This window comes from Loxodonta africana, chromosome 13 (assembly GCF_030014295.1).
Source record: "Loxodonta africana isolate mLoxAfr1 chromosome 13, mLoxAfr1.hap2, whole genome shotgun sequence".
NCBI lineage: Eukaryota > Metazoa > Chordata > Mammalia > Proboscidea > Elephantidae > Loxodonta > Loxodonta africana.
In genome coordinates, this window is record NC_087354.1 from 42741502 (window position 1) to 42768672 (window position 27171).

Below are 27171 nucleotides of genomic sequence, written 5' to 3' on the forward strand. Positions count from 1 at the left end.
TTTCTTTAAGGGTCTACATCAGGGGTTGGCAAACTTTTTCTGTAAAGGGCCAGGCAGTAAATATTTTAAGCTATACGAGCCACAAGGTCTCTGTCACAATTTCTCAATTCCTCTTTCATACCATGAAAGCAGGCATAGTCAATATATAAATGGATGAATGTGGTTGTGTGTCAACAAAACTTTATTTATGAATAAAACCTGAATTTCATCAAATGTCCACTTGTGCAGTGTGCCTAATTACTTCTAGGTGTGGCCTTTCTAGCCATGGTCTTGTAACTCCCACCCAGGTGACTGGGCAGGATTATGTGATAAGGTAATTGTGGTCCACCAAGGGGATTGGTGAGTTTTGCCTTAAAAGAGAGCCAATTCCAGAGTAGAGAGGAGGATAAGAACAACCAGGAGTGGGGAGCATGTCCTTTGGACCTGGGATCCCTGTGCTGAGAAGCTCCTGGAAGCAGGAGACCAAGAAAGAAAAAGAAAGCAAGCTGTAACCCTGAAGATGATGAGAAGTGGTGGCAGGAGAGACCTAGCAGGAGACAGCACAGTGGGCTTCCTGGCCCATGGAGGGAGAAAGCTGAGTGTCTCTGTGGAGAGGACTAGGGCCAGGGAGAGGCATGCCTGCCAGCACGGTTGGGAAGAGGCTGTCCTGATGGAAGAACTGTATCCCGAGTGTTCTGGAGCCTGAGCTGAACTGTTACTTTCCTAATCAGCTCCATAATCATGAGTATGGTTTGTGAGTTCTACGTGGTCACTGCGATGAATTACCAAATCCAGCAGAGAAGTAGACAGTGCTATACAAGGGACGGTTGGTGTCAGAATTAGCAAAAACGGTGTCTGGCCTCTGCCTCATGGGCTTCAGCCTTGTGCTGTTGATCTTGGTTCTCATTCCCCGTTGTGCGGTTGGAAGAAGTCAGACACACTGCCTCCATGCCGTTTTTACAACATGTCATAAAACATTCTTCTTCTTTTGAATTGTTTTAGCCATTTAAAAAGGTAAAGAACATCTAGGCAGAAGGTCAATAAGGAAACAGAGGGCTTGAGCAACACTCTAAATCAACTAGACCTGACAGACAGATACAGAATATTCCATTCAAACAACGGAATACACCTTCTGCTCCAATGCAAATGGCTCATTCTTCAGGATAAATCATGTGTTAGGTAACAACATAAGCTTCAATCAATCTTAAAAGACTCAAAACAGGAGTCTGTTTAATTAATCTTACAAGAATATCTTCTCCAACCATGATGGAATGAAACTTGGAATCAGTAACAGAAGGAAAAGTGGAAATTCCACAATGTGTAGAAATTAAACAACACACTATTAAATAATCAATGAGCCATAGAAGAAATTTCATGGGAAATTAGAGATGAATGAAAGCACAACACACCAAAACTTATGGAATGCAGCGAAGGCAGTGCTCAGAGGGCAATTTATCGCTCTATGTGCCTATACCCCTATTCCTCACTTAATGACATGGTTAGGTACAGCCTACGGAATGCGAGAAAATATTTGGTAGCCCAGTTAAAAAATGACCAAAGGATAAAAACACTCAGCAAAGCAGGACTAGAAAGAAAATTCCTCAATACGATAAAGGGCATTTATGAAAAACTCACCACTAATATCATATTCAATGGGTAAAGACTAAAACCTTTCCCCCTGTGATCAGGAACAAGGCAAAGATGTCTGCTTTCACCACTGCTATTGAACAATGTACTGAAGTTCTAATCAGAGAAATTAAGCACAATAAAAGAAATGAAAGACATCCAAATCAGAAAGGAAGACGTGAAACTATATTTGCAGATGACAGAATCCTACATACAGAAAATCCCAAAGAAACCACAAGAAAGCTATTAGAGCTAAAAAAACAAAATCAGGAAATTGCAGGGTACTAGATCAACACGCAAAAATTAGCTGTTTTCTATACACCTGTGATGAACAAGCTAAAAAAGAAATTAAGAAAATAATTCAATTTATAATATAGAATAGAAAAAAATATTAAAAACAAACCTACTGCTGTTGAGTCAATTCTGACTCACAGCAACCCCGTAGGACAGAGCAGAACTGCCCCATAGGGTTTCCAAGGCCGTAAATCTTATGGAAGCAGACTGCCACATCTTTCTCCCGTGGAGCATCTGGTGGCTTTGAACTGCCGACTTTTTGGTTAGCAACCGAGGGCTTGACCACTGCGCCACCAGGGTTCCTTGGAATAAAAATACTTAGAAATGAATTTATCCAAAGATGTGAAAGACCAGGAGGTACACTAAAAACTATAAAACACTGCTATAAGAAACTGAAACAGACCTAAGTAAATGGAAAGACATCCCATGTTCACGGACTAAAAGATTTAATTGCTAAAATGCCAATACAAAAGTGATCTACAGATTCAACACAATTCCTATCAAAATTCCAACTGCCTTTTTTGCACATATGGAAAAGGTAATCCTCAAATTCATATGAACTGTCAAGAGTCTTGACTCATGGTGCCTCCATGTGTTAAAGATTAGAGCTGAGCTCCATAGGGTGTTCTTGGTTGCAATCTTTATGGAAGCAGATTGCCAGCCAGGCCTTTCTTCTGTGGTGCTACTGGGTAGGTTCAAACCACCAACTTTTAGGTTAGAAGTTGAGCACAAATTGTTTGCACCACCCAGGGACCTTTCACACCCATGAGGATGGCTAATTTCAGAAAAATATAAAATAATACACGTTGGGAAGAATATGAGAAAACTGGAACCCTTATGCATTGCCGGTGGGAATGTAAAATGGTGCATCTGCTGTGGAAAACAATTTGATGGGTCTTCAAAAACTTAAACACAAAATTACCACATGATTCAGCAATCCCACACCTACACTCCTGTGTGTATACCCCAAAGAACTGAAAGCAGGGACTCAAACACCCTGGTTCAAACACACTTGTTCATTACAGCATTAGTTACAATAGCCAAAAGGTAATAACAACCTAAGTGTCCATCAGCAGGTGAATAAACAAACAAAATGTGATGGATACACACAAAGGAATATCATTCATCCATAAAGAGAAATGAAGTTCTGTTCCATTTCATAACATGGATGAACCTGGAAATCATTATGCTGAGAGAAAAAAGTCATACACAAAAGGATAAACACTGTATGGCCCTACTTATATGAAATATCTAGAATAGGCAAATGCATAGAGACAAAAGTTTATCAGTGGTTGTCAAGCGCTGGAAGGGTGGGGGGAATGGGGAGTTATTGCTTAAGGGGTACTGAATTTCTGCTTGGGGGGTGAAAGACATTTGAAAATGTACAGTGGTGACTCTGCACAACATGGTGACTGTTATTAATGTCACTGAACTGTGCACTTAAAAATGGTGAAAATGGCAAGTGTTCTCTTACATATATTTTACAATAAAGGATTTAAAAAATAAAGAACATAAAAGAAGGAAAATAATGACAAGACAAAAAATTAATGAAATAGAAAACAAACCCATAAAACTGAAAGAATCATCACAGCAAGAGTCAGCAAATCCAAAAGCGGGATCTTTTTAAAGAAAAATAACATCGATAAACCCTTGGCAAGACTCATACGAAAGTAACAAAGGTCTTCATTTGGATGAGGGGTCAGCAGGTACATCTACTCCCCTGGCTTGCTTTTATACAGCCTTTGAGCTAAAAATAGTTCTTTTATATATACATATATATATATATTTTTTTTTTTACTTAACTTTGTGTTATGAAAACTTCCTGGCACACAGAAAAGTTGAAAGAACAGTACAACGAACACTTGTACAATGTACAATAGACCCCACCACCTAGATTGAAAAGTGTTCCTATTTTTTCATATTAGCTTTATTTATACATATATGTATTAAAGTATATACTTCTTCTGCAGCATTTCAAAGAAAACTGCAGATATCATACTTCACCATTAAATCTTTCTGCATATGTCTCCTAAGAATAAGGACAGTCTCCTTTGTAACCATAGTATCACTGTCACACCTAAAAAATTAATAATAATTCTATCATCTAATATCAAATCCATATTCAATTTCTCCAATTGTACTAAGAGTATCTTTTATAACTATTTTTTGAACCAGGATTCTATCAAAGTTCACATGTTGTCTTTGGGTCTATGTCTCTCTAATCTCCTTTAATCTAGACCATCCAAGCCACCACCACCACCACCACCACACAAACACATACTTTTTTTAGGATGGCTTTGACTTCTTGACTTTTTTGTTTGTTTGTTTTATATAATTTATTGCGGTAAAATAAATATAACCAAAAACTAAATTTTTAACCATTTTAAGTAACTATTTTTTTTTTATATACAATTCAGTGACATTAATTATATTCATCATGTTGTGCTACCATGGGTTCCAATTTCTCCACATCCTCACCAGCATTTGTTTTCTATTTTTCTGATATTAGCCATCCTACTGGGTGTGAGGAATCTGGGTGGTGCATATAGTTAACATGCTCAGCTGTTAACGAAAAGATTGGTGGTTTGAGTCCACCCAGAGGTGCCTCAGAAGAAAGGTCTGGAGATATACTTCCAAAAAAAATCAGCCACTGAAAATTCTGTGGAGCACAGTTCTACTTTGTCACGCATGGCGTTGCCATGAGTCAGAATCAACTTAATGGCAAGAGGTGCTTTTAGTGAGTGTGAAATGGTATTTCACTGTGGTTTCATTTGAATTTCCCTATCAGTCCGAACTGACTCCATGGCAATGGGTTTGGTTTTCGGAATGGGCAATGACATTGTGTATCTTTTTCATGTGCTTATTGGACATTTTTTTATCTTCTTTGGAGAAATGTCTCTTCATTTTGGCCATTTTTTAATTGGGCTACCAAATATTTTCTCCCGTTCTGTAGGTTGTCTCTTCACTTTCTTGATAAAGTGCTTTGATGAGTAAGTTTCTCATTTTGATAAAGTCTAATTTATCTATTTTGTCTTCTGCTTCTTGTGCTTTTTATGTCATATCTAATAATCCATTATCAACAACTAGGTCTTGAAGTATTATCCCTATTTTCGTCTAAGAGTTTTATGGTTTTAGAGCTTATATTTATGTCACTGATCCATACGGAGTTAATTTTCATATATGATGTGAGATATGGGTCCAACTTCATTCTTTTGTATGTGGAGATCCAGTTGTCTCTGCACCATCACTGAAAAGGCTATTCTTTCCCCACTGAATGGACTTGGCACCCTCATCAAAAATCAGTTGTCCATAGATGTATGGGTTTATCTCTGAATTCTCAGTTCTACTGTGCTCAGTTGCTAACTGAAAGGTTGGCGGTTCGAACCCACACAGTGGCTCCATGGGAGAAAGACCTGGAGATCTGTTCCTGTGAAGACTATAGCCTACAAAATCTTATGGAGCAGGTTCTACTCTATCACATGGAGTCACTGTCAATCGAAACCAATTTGATGGCACCCAACAACAACAACATACCAGTACCTAACTGCTTTGAGTTCTGTGGCTTTATAGTGCAGTTTGAAATCAGGGCATCTAAGTTCCCCTACTTTATTCTTCCTTTTCAAGATTGCTTTGACCATTAGAGACCCCCTGCAATTCTTTTATTTTCTTTGGGTTTAATTTGCTATTTTTTTTGTAGTTTCTTGAGATGGATATTTAAATCACTGATTTTCCAGCCTTCCTTCTTTTCTAACATATGCACTTAAGGATATAAATTACCCTCTAAGCATCCCATTACTTTCCCAGGTCATTATTAATTCAAACTATTTTATGATTTTCATCATCACTTCTTTTCTGACTCATGAATTATTTCAGGGTGATTTACTTAATTTCCAAACACTTGGAGATTTTCAAGTTACCTTCCCTTCCCACCCACCTCAAGGTACCTTTTTTATAATTAATTACAACCTTAAGGCCACAATGGTCAAATCTGTATAATTTCATTTCATTGAAATTTGCTAAGACTGACTTAATGGGCAGTATACGGTATATTTTGGTAAAAGTTTCTTGGGCACTTATAAAAAATACCTGTTGCCATCAAGTCCGCTCCAGCACATGGCTACTCTATGTGTTACATAGTAGAACTGCTCCACAGGGTTTTCTTGGTTATAATTTTAAAGGAAGCTGATCGCTAGGCTTTTTTTTAGAGGTTCGAACAGCCAACTCTTAAGACGGTAGTCGAGTACAAATCATTTGTGCCACCTAGAGATCTTTGTAACAAAAGGGTTTATTAATTTGTTTGGTGCAGTTATATGAAAGTCAAACGGTAAAGTGTGTTAACTGTGTTGTTCAGTTATGCTATATAAACACTTTGGGGCTTTACTTCACTTTTGTTTGTTTTGGTCTGCATTTTCAACCAGTCACTAAAGAGTGTTAAAATTTATTGCTATGACTGTAATTTTGTCTACTTCTCCTTGTAGTCCTGTCAGTTTTTGCTTTTCACGTTTTGAGATTATGTTATGAAACACATATGTATTTAGAATGGTTTTATTTTCCTGGTAGGTTAATTCTTATCAATATGAAATCTCCCTCTTTATCTAATAATCCATCTTGCCTTAAAGTTTACTTTGCTTGATATCTGTACTAGCTTTCTTCCAGTTAGTTTTTCGCATGACTTTTCTTTTTCCAGCCTTTTAGTTTTCAATTTTTCTGTAACCTTATATTTAAGACGTGTCTTGTACGAGCAGTGCATACTTGTGTTTCTCAAAAATCACCACCAAATGTAATCTAATTCTTATTCCTTTGGAGGTGGTCTGCTCTTTGTCTCTGGAAGGTTTTAAGTTTTTCTTTGATATTATCTATCACTGCAATCTAAGGGTGAGTTTTTCCTTCTCTCCCCTATTTAGTAGCCTATAAACCTTTTCATCAGTCTTTAATTCTGAGACATTTACCTTAATTATCTCTTCAAATATTTTCTCCTCCCTTTTTTTCTCTCCTCTAGGGCTCCTATTTATCTGGGAAGAGTGCTTCTACACCCAACTGTCATACCTCATTGCCTTCTCAAAGGGCTCCTCAATCTCATTTTCCTACTCATGAATTTGTTCACCAGTTGTGTATCTTCAACTATCACCCAATATGCTACATTCTTTATTTTTCATTAAAAGCCTGAGCTTTAGACCAGACTAATTTTTACATTTTTCATACGTAGTGTTTTTACCTGGCTCTATGTTTTTATGTTTCCTCGTTCTTGTACAATATTGCTGGTATTGTCCTTTATCTCCTGAAGTATGTTTATCATGCTTATTTTTAATTTTTGGTCAATCTTTTCCATTAATTCTCAATCAGATGATATATATTATTCACGTAATTCTCTTTCTTTTATAGTAATTGTATTATGCAGGTGGCTAGTTCTGCCGTGAACTAATGTTCCTCTGGGGTTCCAGCCACTCTGGCTGGTAAACGTTTACAGGCCAGGCCCTAACTATATCCAACCAAATGAACTTAAGGAAATGAAGGGAATAAGTCCCAGAGCAAAAGTCCCAGGGACCTCAGTACCACTGTTGTTTACTCCAATTTACTGGGCATTCCACTGGCAACACAGTCAAATGCCTTTGCATAGTCAATAAAATACAAGCAAACATCTTTCTGGTATTCTCTGCTTTCAGCCAGGATCCATTTGATATTAGCAACAATATCCCTCATTCCATGTCCTCTTCTCAATCTGGCTTGAATTTCTGGCAGTTCCCTGTTGATGTACTGCTGCAACCACTTTTGAATGATCTTCAGCAAAATTTTACTTGTGTATGACATTAATGATATTGTGTGATAATTTCTGCATTCTGTTGGATCACTTTTCTTTGTCAAGGACACAAATATGGATCTCTTCCAGTCAGCTGCCAGGTAGCTTGCCTTCCAAATTTCTTGGCATAGACTAGTAAAAAAATGGGAATTCTAGAACACTTAATTGTGTTCATGAGGAACCCGTACACAGACCGAGAAGCAGTCATTCGAACAGAACAAGGGGATACTGTGTGGTTGAAGATCAGGAAAGGTGTGTGTCAAGGTTGTATCCTTTCACTATACTTACTCAATCTGTATGCTCAGCAAATAATCCAAGAAGCTAAACTATATAAAGAAGAACATGGCATCAGGATTGGGGGAAGACTCACTAATAACCTGTGATATGCAGATGACACAAAATTGTTTGCTGAAAGTGAAGAAGACTTGAAGCACTTACTAGTGACAATCAAAAACTACAGCCTCCAGTATGGATTGCACCTCAACATAAAGAAAACAAAAATTCTAACAACTGGACCAAGAAGCAACATCATGATAAATGAAGAAAAGACTGAAGTTGTCAAGGATTTCATTTTACTTGGATCCACAATCAATGCCCATGGAAGCAGCAGTCAAGAAATCAAACCACATATTGCACTAAGCAAATCTGTTGCAAAAGACTTCTTTAAAAGTGTTAAAAAGCAAAGGTGTCACTTTGAGGACTAAAGATGCGCCTAACCAAAACCATGGCATTTTCATTCGTCTCATATGCATGTGAAAGCTGGACAATGAATAAGGAAGATCAAAGAAGACTGGATGCATTTGAATCATGGTGTTGGCAAAGAATGCTGAATATACTATGGACTACCAGAAGGACAAACATCTGTCTTGGAAGAAGTAGAGCCAGAATGCTCCTTAGAAGCAAGGATGGAAAGACTTCGTCTCATGTACTTTGGACATGTTATCAGGAGGAACCAGTCCCTGAAGGAGGGTATCATGCGTGGTAAGTAGAGAGTCAGCAGAAAAGAGGAAGACCCTCAATGAGATGCCATTGACACAGTGGCTGCAACAATGGGCTCAAGCATGAGAATGATTGTGATGATGGCGCAGGACCAGGCAGTGTTTCGTTCTGTTGTACACAGGGTCGCTGTGAGTTGGACTCAACTGGGACAACAACCGTATGAGTAGTAGTGTAAGGGTGTGATGCGGGACATCTGGAAGGTCCAGCTCTGCTTTCTTGGCTCAGAATGCCCCACCTCCTGTAGACTTCCCAATTGACAGGCTTCAACCTAGGAAGACTCCCTGTTCCCAGTGCTTTTTATCCCTAAGAACTTAAATATGAAACCCCGTCCAGAAGAGTTGTCTGTGCTTACTCTTTTTCCTAGGTGCTGCTGAGTCGGTTCTGACTCATAGCGACCCTGTGTACAACAGAATGAAACACTGCCCAGTCCTGCGCCATCCTCACAATCATTGCTGTGTTTGAGCCCATTGTTGCAGCCACTGTGTCAAACCATCTTGTTGAGGGTCTTCCTCTTTTTCACTGAACCTCTACTTTACTAAGCATGATGTCCTTCTCAAAGGACTGGTCCCTTCTGATAACTACTCACACTACTGCTAATAAAAATAACAACAACTAATCTGAGCTTTTACCATATTCTAGTTATTATTCTTGGAACTTTACAAGTATTACCAAGCTCACTGCCGTCAAGTTGGTTCCGACTCATAGCGACCCTATAGAACAGGGGAGAACTGCCCTATAGGGTTTCCAAGGAGTGCCTGGTGGATTCAAACTGCTTACCTTTTGGTTAGTACCCATAGCTCTTAACCACTATGTCACCAGGGTTGCCTTACAAGTATCAGCTCCTTTAATTTTCAAAAACTCTATGAGGTAAGAAATCTCAGTATGTCCATTTTACAGATAAGAAAAATGAGACCTCAAAGAGATTAAGACAATTTCCCATAGTTATACAGCTTGGAATTATAAGAGCCAGAATTTGAACCAGGCAGTCTGGTCTAAAACTCAGGCTTTTAAATATTATGCTATACTCCCTTTCCCACATTCATATTAAACAATTAGCAAACTCAGAAGGAACATAAGATTTTTTATTTATACACTGAATATTTACATACCTTGCACTGTAAGCTCTGCTTGAGCTTCGATTGTCTCATTTCCGTTATCGGCTATACAAAAATAAGTCCCAGCATCATCCTCAGTGACATCGCTGATGTCCAGGCTGCCACCTGCCAGCAATACCAATCTTTCAGAGCTGCAACAAAAAAACAATCATGCATTTCACTACTTGGAAAATAATACCTGAGAAACTCTCCACATAAAACAGAGAAAACACTTAATATGGCTACAGACTGACAAACTCATATAAGATTTTCAGAATTTAATTTACTCCAATTTGTTCCGCTCATATTTTACAAGCATAAAGACCACAAACACAAACCAAAATGTTACAATGAGTTACCTTTGACGTTTCTAGTTATTCCCAAAGGGAACCCATTTTTGTGACAAATTCCACCACCACCTCCATCCCTATTCTCACTATTCTGCCCAGTATTTTTGCAAAGTAAGTGATTTTGAAGTCTAGATGCAATTTGAGAGTCACACCACCACAGCTATGCCACACCAAGATTATAAAATGAAAATAAAAAGAGAAAGGGCAAAATGTCAGATCAGAAATGTAAGTCACTGAGTCTCAGTCACTACTCAAAGTCTCCTCTGATGGTTTGGCTAGTAAAGAAAGAGAAGAGAGAGAGAAGGATGGTTGCCAGAGAGCAGCTACCTCGGTGTTATCGCTGGGCACAAATCATCCACCATCATGCCATTATCAACAAGGACACTGAAAGTCACTGACACAACTCCACAGACTGATTTAAGTCTATTTAAAGAGAAACCAAAACGATCTTGAACCATTAAGGAAGAAAGCACAAATCAACATTCTGATCGAACTTTTACGAAGTGAACAACTTTAATTTGGAAAGTTATAAGCTAAATCAAACATATAAGGTTCCTGACATAAAGCAAGGGATGTAATTAAACCTAAATTCATAATTAAAGCTACCACTTTAAAAATCACTTTCATAAATGATGTAAATTTAAAATCTAGTACCAAAAACAACATGAAAGAGAAATGGTGTTTAGACTGCAATAGATGTACATAAACTGATTTTCATACATCAGATTTTTCTCTCAAATCTTAATATTGTTACACATTTCCACTCTGTATCTATGCTCAACAAAAAAAATGTTCTGACTATAAATAGGTTTTTCATAAGAGTTCCTTATGAAAAAAAGAAAAACTCAGAAGAACTTACTCTCCAGTCCGACTCACATTTATAATTCTTATGCTAAGTAAATACACACTGGCTTAAATTTCAATATATTGTGAGTTTAGATAATTATAATTAGTCTTCCTGAACCTGATAAACAAGATTAAGTTTCTGGACACAGAAAGGTGAAAACCAGAATCAGGTTTGATGACTTCTGCGAGGAAATGCGACCCCGTAACTGGTGGCATAGCGGTTAAATGCTACGGCTGCTAACCAAAGGGTCGGCAGTTCAAATCCACCAGCCGCTCCTTGGAAACTCTATGGGGCAGTTCTACTCTGTCCTATAGACTCGCTAGGAGTCGGAATCACCTCAATGGCTCTGAGTTTGGTTTTGGTGGTTTTTAAGACCGTGACTAAACTTAATCAACTGGCCTTCCTATCTGAACCATCATAATCATATTCTCAAATCCCAACTTTATGAGATAGAGTAGAGGAGGAAAATAACATAATGGAATAGAGCAAGAATGAATGGGATAAAATAGATAAGACAGGGCTTTGGTGCCTCAAAAAACAAGAAAAATACACAAAAATTAAAATCCTACATCTTACCTTTAGACAAAATGACTACAATTTAACATTCACAAATGGAAAATCAGTTATATATACATGATACCCAGCTGAGATGAACATAATTGGAAACACCAGTTAGTACAGTATTTTTTGAAATTGAGATACAGTCATTTATATCTAATAATCATTCTACTCGTTATATCTGACACTGGTGTAACTGAGTGCCAGGAGAGTAGTAGTCAATCTTTCTTAATGGAGTTGATTTTACTCCTCTTAAAAGAAGCCTGAGAGGAAGGATGCCCATTCGCTTAGCAGATTTCATTTAACTTGTTCATATACGTTTAATCATAGTAATAAAGCAATCAAGCTTTTAGAACTCTAAAATTCAAAGATGCAGGCAAAACGAACAATATGTGAAAAAGTTTGGGTAGTCAATGGACCTGAGTTAAGTTGTGTTGCTGTACATAAAGAACGTGTGTGTGTGTCTTGTGTGCATCTGTGTGCGTGCACACACGTGTGTTCCCATCCATGAGAAGCCCAGGGTCAGTCTGGAGGAGCTTGGTGTGCTAAGGAGACAGGTTTTTAAGCATATGAATCACAAGATCAGATTTTACAAAGAACCAAGAAAAGGGGGAAAAGACTAGAAGCAGGAAGTTTGATGGGGAAGTTACTCTAAGGTTCCAGAATTGATGATAGAGATTAACTATGGTGTAACAGTAAGAGTAAAAAGAAGGCAAAAAGTACTGACTACACTTACAGTGGGGCAATGAAGTAAAGAGGAGGGATTTATTTACTCATTGACTTAACAAATATTTATTTGAGTGCTTGTTTTGTGCCAGGAAGCCACTGCGGATACAGCAGTGAGCAAAAGAGGACACAGTGCTCTCGCGGAACTCACTGGGAAAGACAGAAAAAAAGGTAATCTGACGATATGGTAAACCAAAAGAAACTGCCAGAAAACTAGGGATGCATTCAGAGCTTTAGCTTTTCCTGACAAAGTATCCCTAGAGATGAGACCTGAAGAACGAGTTGAAGTTAACTAAATAATGGGTGGGAGAAAAAGAAGAAAATCACACGCAAAAGAATCATGGCAGGAAGGAACACAATGTACTTGAGGATGTGAAAGAAACCAATAAGGCTAAGTGTAAGAAAAGAGAGAAAGACGAAGCTGAACCCAGATCACACAGGCTTGGAAAGTCATTTTAAGAATTTGAGTCCTTAACCTCAGAACAATAGAAATCCATTTAGCAGTTTTAAAAGTGGTTAGAGGTTAAGAATGATATGGTGAGATCTGAACTCCGAAAAGACTGCCACATACTTGGAATGAGGCCAGAGTACATTTGGGAAGAAAAGTTAGGAGGTTATTGCAGTAAATGAGGTGACAGTTGACAGTAACTTGGAATAACGTGATTGCAACATAGATGAATTCCAGAGATACTTAGGAATGAAATGACGGGACTTGCAGATGGGTTGCAGAGAAGCTAAGGAGGAAAACCAAGCCAAAAAAGACTGGAGGGTTAGGGCAGCAATGTGAAGGGAAATGCAAAAAGAAAGATTTTATTGAGTTTTTTGGTTGCTGTTGCTGTTTGAATTAGAGGGGTAAGAATTTTTACAGAAAAAGTTGAAAGGGGATTCACAGGAAGTAATGGAGAAAATGGGAAGTAATCAGATCTGGAACAAAAGGCTTTATTCAGACATGTCCTCCTTTAGAACAGCGGGAAAGGACAGGCAGAAGAAAGGTACATTTTATATTCTCTCTCCCTTTTCTCATTTTCCTGCCTTCCTGTGGGTTACTCGAATAGGCTTTAAAATTTCACTTTGTTAAAGAAAATTGTGGTGATATTGCACAACTCTGAAAATATACTAAAAAACTTCGAGTTATATCTCAATAAAGTGGTTATAAAAATTCCATTTTGAAATATCTACAGTGTTTTTGGGTATATCTTTTAGTGGTTGCTCTGGGTGTGTATACATATATATTTTTTATCACATCACAGTCTACTGATGTTATCATTTCACCAATTCGAGTGAAGTGTAGACACCTTACCACTTTCCTTTATATCCCTTAACTTGTCCTGTTTGTAGTTGTCTTAAATATGTCCTCTATATACATTTAAAGCACATCAACTGTTATAATTTTTACTTTAATCATTAAACATACTTTAGAAAATTTAAAGGAAGGAAAACTTATGTTTACCGATATTTTTGCTAACTATATTCTTTCTTCCTTCCTGCTGTTGCAAGTTTTCTTCATTTATGTTTTCCTAACTGTTTAGAGAACTTGCTTTAGCATTCTTTTAAGATAAGTCTGCTGGTGACAAATTCTCTTAATTTTGCTACATCTGAAAATGTCTTGATTTCACCTTCATTGCTAAAGGCTATCATTGCTGCATATGGGATTCTGAGTCCTCTTAGTTCAGCGCTTGAAAATGTTGTGTCGCTTCTTTTTACCGTCCATGGTTTTTGATCAGAAAGGCATTCAAACTGTCTTCCCCCTATAAAAAGTTATCATTTCTCTCTCAAGGTTTTCAAAGTGTGTTTGTCTTTAGTTTTCAGAAGTTTGACTATATAAAGTACATTAGTGTGAATATCTTTTGATTTATGGAGTTCAGAATTTGCTCAACTTCAAAGTTTTAAAAAGGATAATATATACAAAAATATATACCCGCCCCCCCCCAAAAAAAGTATCTACAGTTAAAAAGAATTTGAGAAGTTTTCAGCCATTTATTTTTTTGAGTACTTTTTCAGGCCCACATGCTTCTCCTCCTTTCCAGGACTCCAATGATACAAATATTAGATCTTTTGTTACTTTTTTTTATTGTATTTTTTTCTCTGCTGTTCAAAGTGGGTCACTTTCTATTATTCTATCTTCCAGTTCAGATCCTTCCCTCTGTTCCCTCCATTCTGCTGTTGAGCCCATACACAAGAGTTTCTTATTTCAATTATTCTATTTCTTAGTTCTAAAATTTCCATTTGGTTCTTCTTTATTAGCTTCTATTTCTTTGCTGAAATTTTCTATTTTTTTTTAATCTCTAATTGCTCATTGAAGTATTTTTATGATGACTGTTTAAAAATCCTTGTCAGGTAATTCCTATGAGGTGGAGATCAGACATACCTCCACTCTTCAACTTTTTATCTATTCTGACACCTGCCACCCCCTCCCAGGACACTCTCTACTTCTTTGCTGAGTTTGATAATCTGCTGCAATGGCCACACAGAACTCACAGATCATACTCACAGTTAAGTTGTTTATTATCGAATGGGATATAAATCGGGATCAGGATCAAAAAACGAGCAGGTAAAGTCTCCCTTCTTCAGCACAGGACAGCTCTCTCAGCAATTCCTGGCCATGCAAGCCTCCTCTCAGCCCCCTGAAGACAGGCTCCTCCTCTTGGCCCTGCTGTCTGTCACCACTGGCTCCACCGCTGGGCCCCTTCTGGGCCTGTCATCGGCTCTGCCACTGGGTCCCTTTCCAGGCCTCTCACTATCTTCAGTGTTACAGCTCTTTTGGGAGGTTCCTTGCCTCCTCTCTCTCTGCTCCCTCTCTCTTCTTTCTTCCTTCTGCATCTTCTCAGATTCTCTTCCTGCTTCTTTCTGTCTCAAAAAGCTCTCTGAGGCTGGCTGCTTAAATACACAAATTCCTTGTCAGTTTCAAGGCATAGTGCTGCTACCAGGGCCATGAACTGACCGATCCTCTCTTGGTAGGCCATGGATGGTTCATTTGCATAACAGGTTACAACTCACCTCATCTGCACAGTCCATTGACCAATCTCTGCAAGGTACATACCAATCACAGGGCAGGCTAGACCCCAGGACCAGACAAAAAGTAGCAAACCAAATTGTTTACAGCTTGCCCAGGAAATGTCAATCAACTTGGACAAAAGTAACAAACTCTCTCAGTTAGGAACTAGGACAAAGGTAACTCCTCAGGGCTTAGGGGGAAAATTTCTCAAGCTATTTTTCCAAAGAACCAAGGCAAAAAGCCACAAAAAGGAATTCATTTCACCACAATGAGGCAAAAATAAAACTCAAGGAATTTGCCACCACATTGTTTTTTGGGTCCCAAGGTCCCTAGCCATTCTGCCTTCATACACAGTGTTTCATAGTCTTGTTTGTTTGTTTACTTTATATATAATGAATAGAATTTTTGGTTATACTTTTTTTTTTTAGTGGAAGGAAAGGGAGAAAAAAATATATCTACTCCATCATCTCGGGAGTCCTCCTTTTTTTTTTTTAAATAACCTAATTTTTCCACATGAATTATATAATATCAGGCATTTTTATAACCTGTCCCTTTGCAGGCTGGTTCTATCATTCCCCTAAAAGATAACATTATTTGATTACTAAACTACATTCTGCTTTCAGTCATCTTGCATAGTAGCATTTGTGTTTTCTGAAAATTATCTCCCTTTGAAATAGAACTATTCAATGAATGGGATCCACTTCCACCCCACTCTTGAATTCAATAGCTTTGTTTGGTTGGGCCTGAACAAATTTGATCAAAATGTTAAATAAAATCATCAATTTTTAGATATTTATAAAAACCATGGTCATCTTTAAAATATTCATTTTCAAAGAGGTCTTAAGATCAGTAATAGAGAAGAATATCTTATTATTTAAGACATTTTTACTAGACCTAGCCTAGCACAATTTAGAATTCTTGCTACTTTTTTTCTTTTTGAATTTCTAAATCTCGAATTTGGGGTCTAAACAATTAACTAAGCCTTATCTCTATAGGGCTCTGGCAGACACAAAGATATTTTGAGTAATTAATTACCTACATCTAAAGTGATTTTTTTTTTTTAAAGTGATACACTCCTGTGTTTCACTTTCTTCTATTTTCCTACATTGCATTCAGTCAATCCACCAAAATATATTCACCACCACCCCCATTACGCGCCAAGCACTGTGCCAGGATCCGGAAAGACCAACGTGAACAAGACCAACTCTGTCCTACTCTTAGATTCCAATGAAGTTTCCTGAGACAGTCATATACCAAGGCAGTGCTCCTAAAATTTCCACCATCTAACTCAAGTACTTATCCAGGAGCCTAGAGAACTAGGCAGAAAAAAGTCTATTCAATCTTAAAAGTCTCCCGATTTACCCCTAAAATTCAGAGGAAAGTCACTAACCACAATATATCCACATTTGCTTTAATTAAAAAACATCCCCCCCCCCAAAAATCTTTAAATGAAATGAGTGTTCAGGAAGATACATAATATTTATACTATTATATATGTGCCCCTGACCCACTCACACCCCATTCTGAGAATCACTCTACTAAGAGAAAAATTCTCTAAACACCCTATGTAAAATAGCAATCTTACCTCTACTTCTCTAGGCATCCCTATAGCCTTTCTCATAAATTGACATTTTAATCTGACTACTGTCTGACTCTCCCCCACTAGAACGTATGCTCCATAACAGCAAGAACTGTTTGATTCACTACTGTATCCCCAGAGCCTAGAACAGTGCCTGACATAGCATTCAATAAATACTTGCTGAATAATTATTGGATAAACAAATAAAAATTATAGGAAATCCTCATTTATATTTCTTCTATAAATTATCAACTACCATATTATATTTCTTCAGAAAGTCCTCCTAAGATGATAAAAAATAAAAATTTTTTAAATAACTAATTTCAGTTTTCCTACTCCTGATAAAGGTTTTGTTCTAACATGTAGCCAATTAAAATTTCTGCTTTTAGAACCTGAAACTTTAATCTCCTATTTCATAGTTCCCTCTTTTTCAGCAAAAAAAATTGAAAAAAAAAACCTCTCTTGAAATCGCTGCATAATATTTAACTAGGAAGAGGGGAGAAGGAAGGAAGGAAGCAAAATATGGGCAGAAGTTGGTGGCTAGATGGGAGCTGGGAAAGAAATCAGGTGGTGCTGGAGATGATACCATCAGTTTTGCTAATGGAACATGTGAGGAACAATCTGATTACATTCTATCATCCTCACTGATCATGAAGGTTGATACACCCTGCTGACTAGACAGATACCCCTTTCCATGACAAATTAAGTGTCTGGTCACTTTTGATTACCTAGTTGGGAAACACTAGGCTTGTTCAGTCTAAATCAATAGCCACTAGCCACATGTGGTTACTATAACACTTGAAATGTGGCTAGTATGACCAAGGAACTGAATTTTTTATTTTATTTATTTTTCATTTAAAAACTACAGCAGCATAAAAATAATTTTCACTACCTACAAGCTTTATTGTTTTGGTAGAAGCACATTTCACTTTAACTATCCCATTGCATAACTACTACTGTTTTATTGTAGTGCACAAGTACTTTTTACTTATTTTAATATGGCTACCATAAAAATTTAAATTACATATGGGGCTTGCATTATGCTTCTGTTGGGCAGCACTGCTCTCTAGACAAGTGGCCCTCAACTGGGAGCAATTTTGCCTCCCCAAAGGATATTTAGTAATATCTAGAGACATTTTTGGTTGTCACCACTTGGGGTGCTATTGATAGCCAGTGATGGAGGCCAGGAGTGCTGCTACACATCCTAGAATGCACAGGATAGTCCTCCAATGACAAAGAATTATCTGGCCCAAAATGTCAATAATGCCAAGCTTAGGAAACCCTGCTCTAAAGTGTCAAATTACAAGTCATAGATTGGATGTTGGAAACAAAATACATATTCCATTACCACCACCACCACCACCCCAGTTCTTCCATCACAGTACAGCTGAGAAAAGCGCTTATTACTTAAAGAAGCAATGAAGGGGATGAAAGGGGTAACAGGGTGGTTGGTGCTCCCTGACACGACTTTTGTGGAAGAGGAAAAATTTGTAATGATAGCAGAAGGCAGGTATGATTTTATCAGGCAAAAGGATAAAGAGCACATGTTCCTATATTGTCTGAGCAAAGAAAAAACTATAATCAACAGAATGCATATGAGAATAAGTGAGAAGACTCATGCTGGTCAGGACTTAAGACGTTCTTGTAACAATTTAAGGAAGGCTGTCCAAAAGCATTAAGCCAAGTAAATGCAGCTTCAGAAAGAACAAATGGAAATAATTATCTCTTAATATTTTGAAAGTAGTTTTTTCTTTAAACATCCTTACCAGATACAGCACATATAAATGTATTTCGAGGATGACATATGAACATTACAATGTTTTTAAATAAAAATAAAATAGGTAACCACTGTGTATTAATCGATAGTTCCAAATAGAATTAGACTAAGTCTCAAGATAAGGCTAAAAAGGCTTTTAGGCAGACAACAGTTACCTTTCTGTGTCAAGCGCCTCCTCATTTTTCATCCATCTAATGGTTGGAGTAGGAAGTCCGGAAGCAACACACGGCAACACTGCACTCTGACCAATGACTCTGACTAAGGAAGATGGTTGCTTCAAAAACATCAAGTTTGAGGTAATCTCAGGATCTAGAAAAAGTATACATAAATAAAAGACAATAATTATGAAAGCACTTTACCGCTTTAATGATGAGGAACAGTTAATTTCTAGGCAGTCTATGTGGCTTTATATGACAAAGTACATTTTAAGCAAAAATGACACAGAGAACTCCATTTAAATTAGTGATATTTCTTAAATACCTTCTATGTGCAAAGCATTGTGCTAGGCTCTGCAGTTCTTAAAATAAATAAGTTACAGCTCCTGCCTTCAGGGTACTTACTGGTCAACTGGAGGAAACGTGACATGAATCTCTCATGTTAAAAGAAAAAATAAATGCCACATGAGTAAACCAGATTCTTACAAGTGAAAGGATCTAACCATAAAAGGCACTGTATTTTGAGACAGCAGGAGAAGATAGGGGCTTGACAAAAGACACAGTACTAATGGTTTTTTGGCCAAGAACAATGTACTTATATTAGATGCTGAACATACTTCATTGCTTGACAGAGTTTTACTAATTAATGTATTCATTAAAGATCGAACCTTTCTGGCATGTTTTCTTCTTTTTACCGTTGTAAGAAACTGAGGCTCCTTATGCTGACAATAACATGCCACACCACATATTAACAGCGCTTACTTAAAAACATCTAAAGAACAAGTTTTAGCCATTAATAAATCTAAAAACATTTGTCTCGATCATGAGTTAATACCTGGAAGAACTTTCAATTCAGCTTCATCACTATACTTTGGTGGCCCACCACTTTCAACTACACAGCGATAAAGTCCCTCATCTCCTTCAGTCACGTTGCTGATGACCAGCGTTCCACTTGGAAGCTTGATAACTCTGTCATCCAGAAGAAGGGGCTGTCTGTTCTGTTCCCATCTCACAAATGAGACCAAATCTGCATTAACTTCACAATTCAGAACTGCGTTGTTCCCAGCATAAGCAGAGGAAGGCTCTGGCTGGCTGGCAAATCTTGGAAGACCTGGACAGTAAAAGAAATAAAATATAGTTAAGCACTGCTAAAAAATATAGTCATTGAGGCCAGGATCAAGTCAGTCTGAGTGGTCACAATATGCGGCAGAGCCAGGGCTGAGAAGAAGATCCACGTGGCCAGGAGATTGATTACATACAGGGATATTGAGCAAATAAGTAAATGTGTCAAGGATAATCAGAGTCCGATTTCACACAGGTGGAGAAGCAAGGTATAAATATGTAAAAGGAGAAGGGCAGAATAAACCCCATGGGTATTTGATGAGAATGGAGGTATCATCCTATACTTATGGTTTTATATAATTATAGATAGGTATGGAAATATATATCAACACAAATGCCACAAATGTGTATGTGTGAAGAATATATACATTTCATACACAATAATTACATACACATTAATTAATAAATATACATACGTTTCCCAGCTATGGCCACTGAGAAGGCCCAGAATCAGTGTTATTCCAGTAGATACAGTACATACAGTGACCAGATCTTGGCTTTTAATACCATTTTTCACTACAAGGAACCAGGGCTCCTTGGAGAAACAGTTAATTCTAGGACTGGAGTAGGGAAAGTACAAGACAAGTCTGGAATATCTTGTGACAGAAAGTAAGGAAGTGTCCAAAGAACAATGAAGCCTTGTCAAAAGGACACAAAAGTCAACCTGAAGGGAGTTTCTTCTGGCTACACCTGGGATAATCATAATAATGCATTATGACTCTGAATAAAACAGCAATCTATGAGTTCATGCTAATACAAACAAACACATACTTGGAGGAGAAGGAAAACTCTACCTTACAAAAATTATGAAACTAGAAAAAATCACCATTTGACAACCATGGCAGTATTATTAATTCAAGTAAGAATCATCAATGGATGCTAAAACTAGAGGTGAAAGTCTAATGAGAAACACAATATTAAAGTATCTCTTCCTAAATTGTTAGGTGCCAAGGAGTCAGTTCCGACTCACAGTAACCCTATGCACAACAGAACGAAACACCACCAGTCCTGTGCTGTCCTCACAATCATTGCTAATACTTATTACTAATTAACAGAAGTATTAAAATAGTTATTAGCTTTACCCTGGAGAATATGTCATAGACCATCACTATTGTTGTTGTATGCCACTCAGTCAATTCCAACTCATAGCGATGCTACAGGACAGAGATGAACTGGCCCCAAAGGTTTCCTAGGCTGTAATCTACAGGAGAAGATCTCCAGGTCTTTCTCCCACAAAGCCGCTGGTGGCTTCAAACCGCAGACCTTTCAGCCAGCAGCTGAGGACTTAACCATTGCACCACCAGGGCTCTACAGACCGTAACAATGAAGTAATAGAAGTTAACAGAACAAAACATTACAAGCTTCCTGATATGATGCCCTGAAAAGAACACAACATCATTTCTGTAGCATTCCTACCCCCAGATGCAAAACCTGAATCTATTCACAAGGGAAAAATAGACAAACCCTAAATTAGAGATATTTTACAAAATAACACTTTAAATATCAAATTCATGAAAGACAAAGACAAACTGAAAAACTGTTCACTGTTCCAGATAGAGTCTGAAGCAACACAACAAATATATGACACACCATCTTGGGCCAGAAAGGAAACAGGGGAAAAGAAGTTCCTGCTTTTGCCTTCTGCGATAAAGAACATTACTGAGACAATCACTGAAATCTGGCACCTACAGATTGGATGTAGTATTGTATTACAGTTAATTTCCTGATTTTGATGGGTGTAAGGTGGCGCAAACGGTTTACATTAGACTGCTAACCAAAAGGCTGGCAGTTCGAACCCACCCAGCGGCTCCACAGAAGACAAAGTGTGGTGATCTGCTTCTGTTAACATTACAGTCAAGAAAACCCTACGGTGCAATTTTACTATGTAACACATGGGGTTGCCATGAGTTGGACCTGGCTCCATGGCAACTAACAACAACAGTGGTTATATAAGAGAAAGTCCTTGTTTTAGGTAAGGGTATAGGGTTGCCATGAGTTGGAATGGAATCATCTCAATGACAGTGGATTTTTTTTGGTTTGATGTGATTGAAGGCACCCTGGTGGCACAGTGGTTAACACAATCGGTTGCTAACAGAAAGGCAGGCAGTTTGAACCTACCAGCCGCTTCACAGGAGAAAGATGTAGCAGTCTGCTTCCGTAAATATTAGAGCCTTGGAAACCCTATGGGGCAGTTCTACTGTGTCCTATAGGGTCACCATGAGTCAGAGTCAACTTGATGGCAATGGGTTTGGTTTTTCCAGTTTTTGTTTCATGGGGCCACATGTCTGCAACTTAACACTTAAACATTCAGGAAAAAAAAAATGTGTGTGTGTATAGTGGGAAAGGAGAGAAAATGAAGTAAATGTTATCAGAGAATCTGGTATATAGGATTTCCCGGTTCTATTCCTGCAATTATTGCAATTATTCTGTAAGTTGAACTTATTTCAAAATAAAATGTTAAGAAAAATGGAGCCATAAATATTCCATAAATGGAACCAAATGTAGTGGGCTAGGAGCATCAGTTCTGGAGCCAAATAACCTAAATTTGAACTACAACTCCACCACTTCGTGGCTGTGGGAAATTATCAAATTCCTTAACTTCTCTCTAAGCCTAAGTTTCTCCAACAGTAATATGAGAACAAGAGGCCTACTTCAGAGGGTGGTTAAAACAGATTAAACTCATAGACAGATAACCCATATATTGCATGTTGTTGTTCAGTGCCATCGAACAATGTTCCACTGCTATTCATAAGGTTTTCTGGCTAATTTTTTCAGAAATAGACTGCTAGGTCCTTCTTTCTAGTCTGTCTTTGTCTGGAAGCCAGGCTGAAACCTGTCCACCATGGGTGACCCTGCTGGTATTTGAAATACCAGTGACATAGCTTCCAGGATCACAGCAACAGGTAAGCCACCACAATATGACAAACTGACAGTCATGTGTGGATACACAGCATTGTGCCTATAATAATAAACAAATACTAGCTATTATTCTTATTAACAATAGTAGGATCTGAAAAGTGACTCTGGAAATTCTCAGACTGCAACAGAATGTTTCTTTAAAGACTAACAAACATATTAAATCATAAGAAACAATTCCAGGTTTTCTAGTTTTATGTGGTGAATTTGTACAAATGTCAATGCAAAACTTAGTTTTCTAGCCCTGCTACAAATTTTTTATTCCAAGAGTATTTTTAAAGGAAAGAAATAAATATATAATTACCTAAATACCTACTTTTAGGAAACCAGTAATTAGAAGAAATTAACAAAGATAAACACAGAAGCTAATAAAGTAAGAAAAACAACCTTAAATAAAACCAAGAGCTGATTAAAGTAAAAAAAAAACAAAAAACAAAAAAAAACCTCTTTCTTGAGATCTCATGAAGATGAGTAATTTTTAAAAATATAAACCTACAACATATGGGGAGTCAGCAGACAAGAGATTTCAAAAAGTTTCCGAACAGAGAAAGCAGATGGGGGATTAGTAACTGATACAGGCAGGGAATGTGGCAGCTTCCTGCGCTCATCAGAAGAGAGCCAGTTGGTCCTGCTGCCTAGGGAGAATTGCAGGAGAAAACAGGGAGAGAGCGGAAGTGAGACATGGGGCTGACATCCCATTCCCCCACCTTTGGGCACCACCAACACCCACAGCCAGGCTACTGACCAGGCAGCAGAGCAGAAATTTCTGTTGAAGGGAAATGACAGCCCAGAAAATACCTCTCAGAGTTAATTCTATGAGCTATCTACTTAGTGTGCTTTTAGGAATTTCCCTTCTTGCTTTTCTTGGCCCAAATCAGTTTCTAGTGGTTGCAACCAAAGAATCCTAACCAATAGTCTTTTTGAACAGCAATGTGGCAATTTTTAAAAATAGTTTTATTGAGATCTAACTTATATACTACAAAGTTTACCATTTTAAGTGCACAATTCAATGGCTTTTAGTATACTCATAGTTGTACAACCATTGCGCCACAGATCTAATTTTAGAACATTTTCATCACATTCTAAAAAGAAACCTTGTACTCATCAGCAGTCCTTTTCCATCCTCCCAGCCCACCCTCCCCCTCCCCCCCATACTCAGCCCCAGACAGCCACTGATCTACCTTCCCTCTATAGATTTGCCTATTCTGGACATTCCATATATGAAACCACACAATATGTGCTCTTTTGTTACTCAATGTTTTTGAGGTTCATCTATGTTATAGTATATATCAGGGCTTCATTTTTTTTAATTGCCAAATAATATTCTACTGTATGGACATACCATGCTTTGGTTAGCCATTCATCAGTTTATGGACATTGAAGTTGTTCCCATTTTCTGGCTATTATAAATAATGCTATTATGAACATTCATGTGCAAATTATATGGACATATCTTTTAATTTCTCTTGGGTAGATACCCAGGAGTGGAGTTATTGGGTCATATGGTAACTCTGGAAACCCTGGTGGCATAGTGGTTAAGAGCTACAGCTACTAACCAAAAGGTCAGCAGTTTCTAAGAGGAATAATGGACAAACTTAGTGGAGGAGAAGAGAGGGAAAGTAGAAGGGAAAGGATTTACAGGCAGTAAGGAAACCATGAGCAAAGGCCAGAAGGCAGGGAATAAAAGGGAACCGAAAACATTCAGTATTGCCAGAGTTAAAAAATGTCGTGATGAGGGTGGTGGTTGTGGGGCAGGGTGGAGCATTCAAAAATGAGGCTGAAGAAGTGGGGGCCAGCTGATGAAAGGTCTCAAGAGGTCTGTTAAAGAGTTTAGGTATTAATTTCAGGTTACTGGAAAGCCACTGAAGGTGAGAAGAGTGCTCTGACCACTGTGTGGAGCCTGGTCAGGAGAAGAGCAAGAATGACGTGGCAGAGTTACAAGGTTGTGGAAAAATCCAGTGAGGAATGATGAGTAACGGACCCAAATATAGAGGCATTATAGAGAATTAGGACAGCTTACAGGAAGGGATCAAGAATGATGCCCAAATAAGAGATATTTAAGAATATAAATGATAAACAGAAGCTGCCTTAAATGAAATTACTGAGGTAGTCGTTATGCTAATTTATCAAACACGTTGGAGAAAGCCTGGCAAATAGACGTTAAAGAGGAAAAAGAAAAAAAAATTGTACAAAGGGCCATTTTTTTTTTTTCTCTTTTTACTGTGGCTGTAGACTAACTACAGTGGCTTTACATCAAACTCAAATTCGACTTTGAATATTTGGCCCCAAAGAGAAAAAGAGCCATAGTGCTCTGAATGAATGAGCAAATACACCCTGGAGTGAGCATGAGATGGGAGACCATGACCCTGGAGTGGGAATTAGATGGGAGACCACTCCCTTAGTCAGATTCCATTTTCACTTGCTAGCACTTCACCAAAAAAAAAAAAGAAAATTCTTTTTTTTTTTTCCCCAAGGTGAGTGAAAATACTGGACTTAAAGATAACATAATTTTTAATAACATAAACATGACACTGTTTAACAAAAACCAACTACTTCATCTGGTACACACTGACAATGTATCTGAGAAACACTGTCACTGTCCACCATGTAACAGGCATGACTAACCTGACAACTTTCTGTGCTCCACCTTACCATACATGTCCTATTGATTTTTCACAACTGCAGTAACTCATGATGTCACTTATTTGGTTAATGCATAAAGGACCTACATTCTGGCTATATTGCCAATTATACAAAACCATACTAAATGGTCTCTGTTGGGTAGGATAAACATTAGCAAGCAAAGCTACTCAATTCTTCTATACTACTACTTCCCCTGCCATTTCCAGGTTTAAAAAAACAAAAAAAGGGAAGAACTGGCCCAGTACTTCTGACAGTAACTTTAACTCCTCTAAATCCTGAGATAAGTGAATCGCACAACAATTTATTTTCTACAGCACAAACTACAGCAAGTTCTCATGCAGTCACATACACAGAGTATCTGCTCAATTGATACTTGTTAAATAAGTGTATTTGTTGTTATCAATTAAATGAAAACTCCAGGATAATACTGCTTTTACCACAATTTACTATTTACAGAAATTTGAAAATACAAACCAATAACTTACCTGCTACTGTGAGTTTGGCCGTTCTGCTGACAATAGTTCCAAGGCTCTCAACGGTGGCCACACACTGATAATAACCTTCATCAGGTTTATTGTGTTTGGAATGCACCACATTGCTGATAAATAAGGATCCATCTGGGAGAAGCTGGCGTCGATCATCTGATACTAAGTTTAAAAAAGTCCCATCTTTTTTCCATTCAATTTTTGGAGAAGGCTCAGAATATGCTGAACAGTTTAATATAACAGAAGAGCCTCGAACTGAGAGTGTATCCACTGGCTCCACCAGAAAATAAAATGGAGTGAATGTTCGAATGCTGGCTCCTATTTAAAAAAAAAAAAAAAAAAAACCACCAAAGTTAAGCAAAATTTTCTACTATTGCTGTAGGAAAATATAACATGTGCAAAAATTATTCTTAAATGGTTTACTCTTTGGGCAAGATATAAAGATACAGGCAGTCCCCGGATTACAAACGAGTTCCACTCCTCAATCTGTATTTAAGTTGAATCTGTACGTAAATGGAAACAGGTATGGTTCGTATCTAACAACAGTTAGTCAAGTGCTTGTGTTAGTACATGGTATATAGTGTACCATTCTATGCATAAAAAACATTAAAGAAATACTTCAGCTACACTAAAACATCTTTAATATAACAACGTTTTGATGTGCGCAGCAAAGTAGCACCCATTTGTTATTATGAACCACTGTACGTACCTCAGATTTTTAATATAATAGCCTTTAAGGGGGGGACTGGTTTGTTAACTACGGGTTGTACATAAGTCAGATGTTCGTCAGCTGGGGGCTACCTGTAGTCATTTCACTACTAATGATGAAAAATTTACTTTTTACTAGGAAAACAACAGCTGACCCACTTAGAAAAAGGACATCAGGGAAAAAAAAGACCCTGACAGCTAAGCTAATCAACCCTTGTTAGATGATATGAATCTCAATCTCTAGTAAAAGTTACATTTCAAGTTATACAATAAAATTTTTACATACTAAAATTACTGTATCAAATTTTCTATGAAACATAAAGGAAAAATATTAAAATGATTACTTGTTAATAAGGTACCTTTCCTATGCTTATAGGCCATTTGTATTTCTTTCATAAATTCTCTATACATATACTTTCTAATGGAGTATTCATCTTATTGACTTAAAAAGCAATCTTTGGGCACGGCTGTCATGTTTTTGCAAATACTCTTTTTTCTCACGTTGATTTTATGATTTTCTT

At 37.6% G+C, this 27171-nt stretch overlaps 1 protein-coding gene across 7 annotated transcripts in view; it reads right to left on the minus strand.

The window, feature by feature from the left end:
- NEO1 (neogenin 1) overlaps window positions 1-27171 on the minus strand; it is a 218501-nt gene that overhangs the window by 126491 nt on the left and 64839 nt on the right. For all 7 annotated transcript variants that reach the window (XM_064267288.1, XM_064267292.1, XM_064267293.1 and 4 more), the window contains exons 2-5: window positions 25943-26260; window positions 19612-19887; window positions 18777-18930; window positions 9805-9941 (exon numbers count right to left, since the gene is read on the minus strand). In XM_064267288.1, the coding sequence (XP_064123358.1) occupies window positions 9805-9941; window positions 18777-18930; window positions 19612-19887; window positions 25943-26260 (885 nt within the window). The remainder of the gene's footprint in view (window positions 1-9804; window positions 9942-18776; window positions 18931-19611; window positions 19888-25942; window positions 26261-27171) is intronic.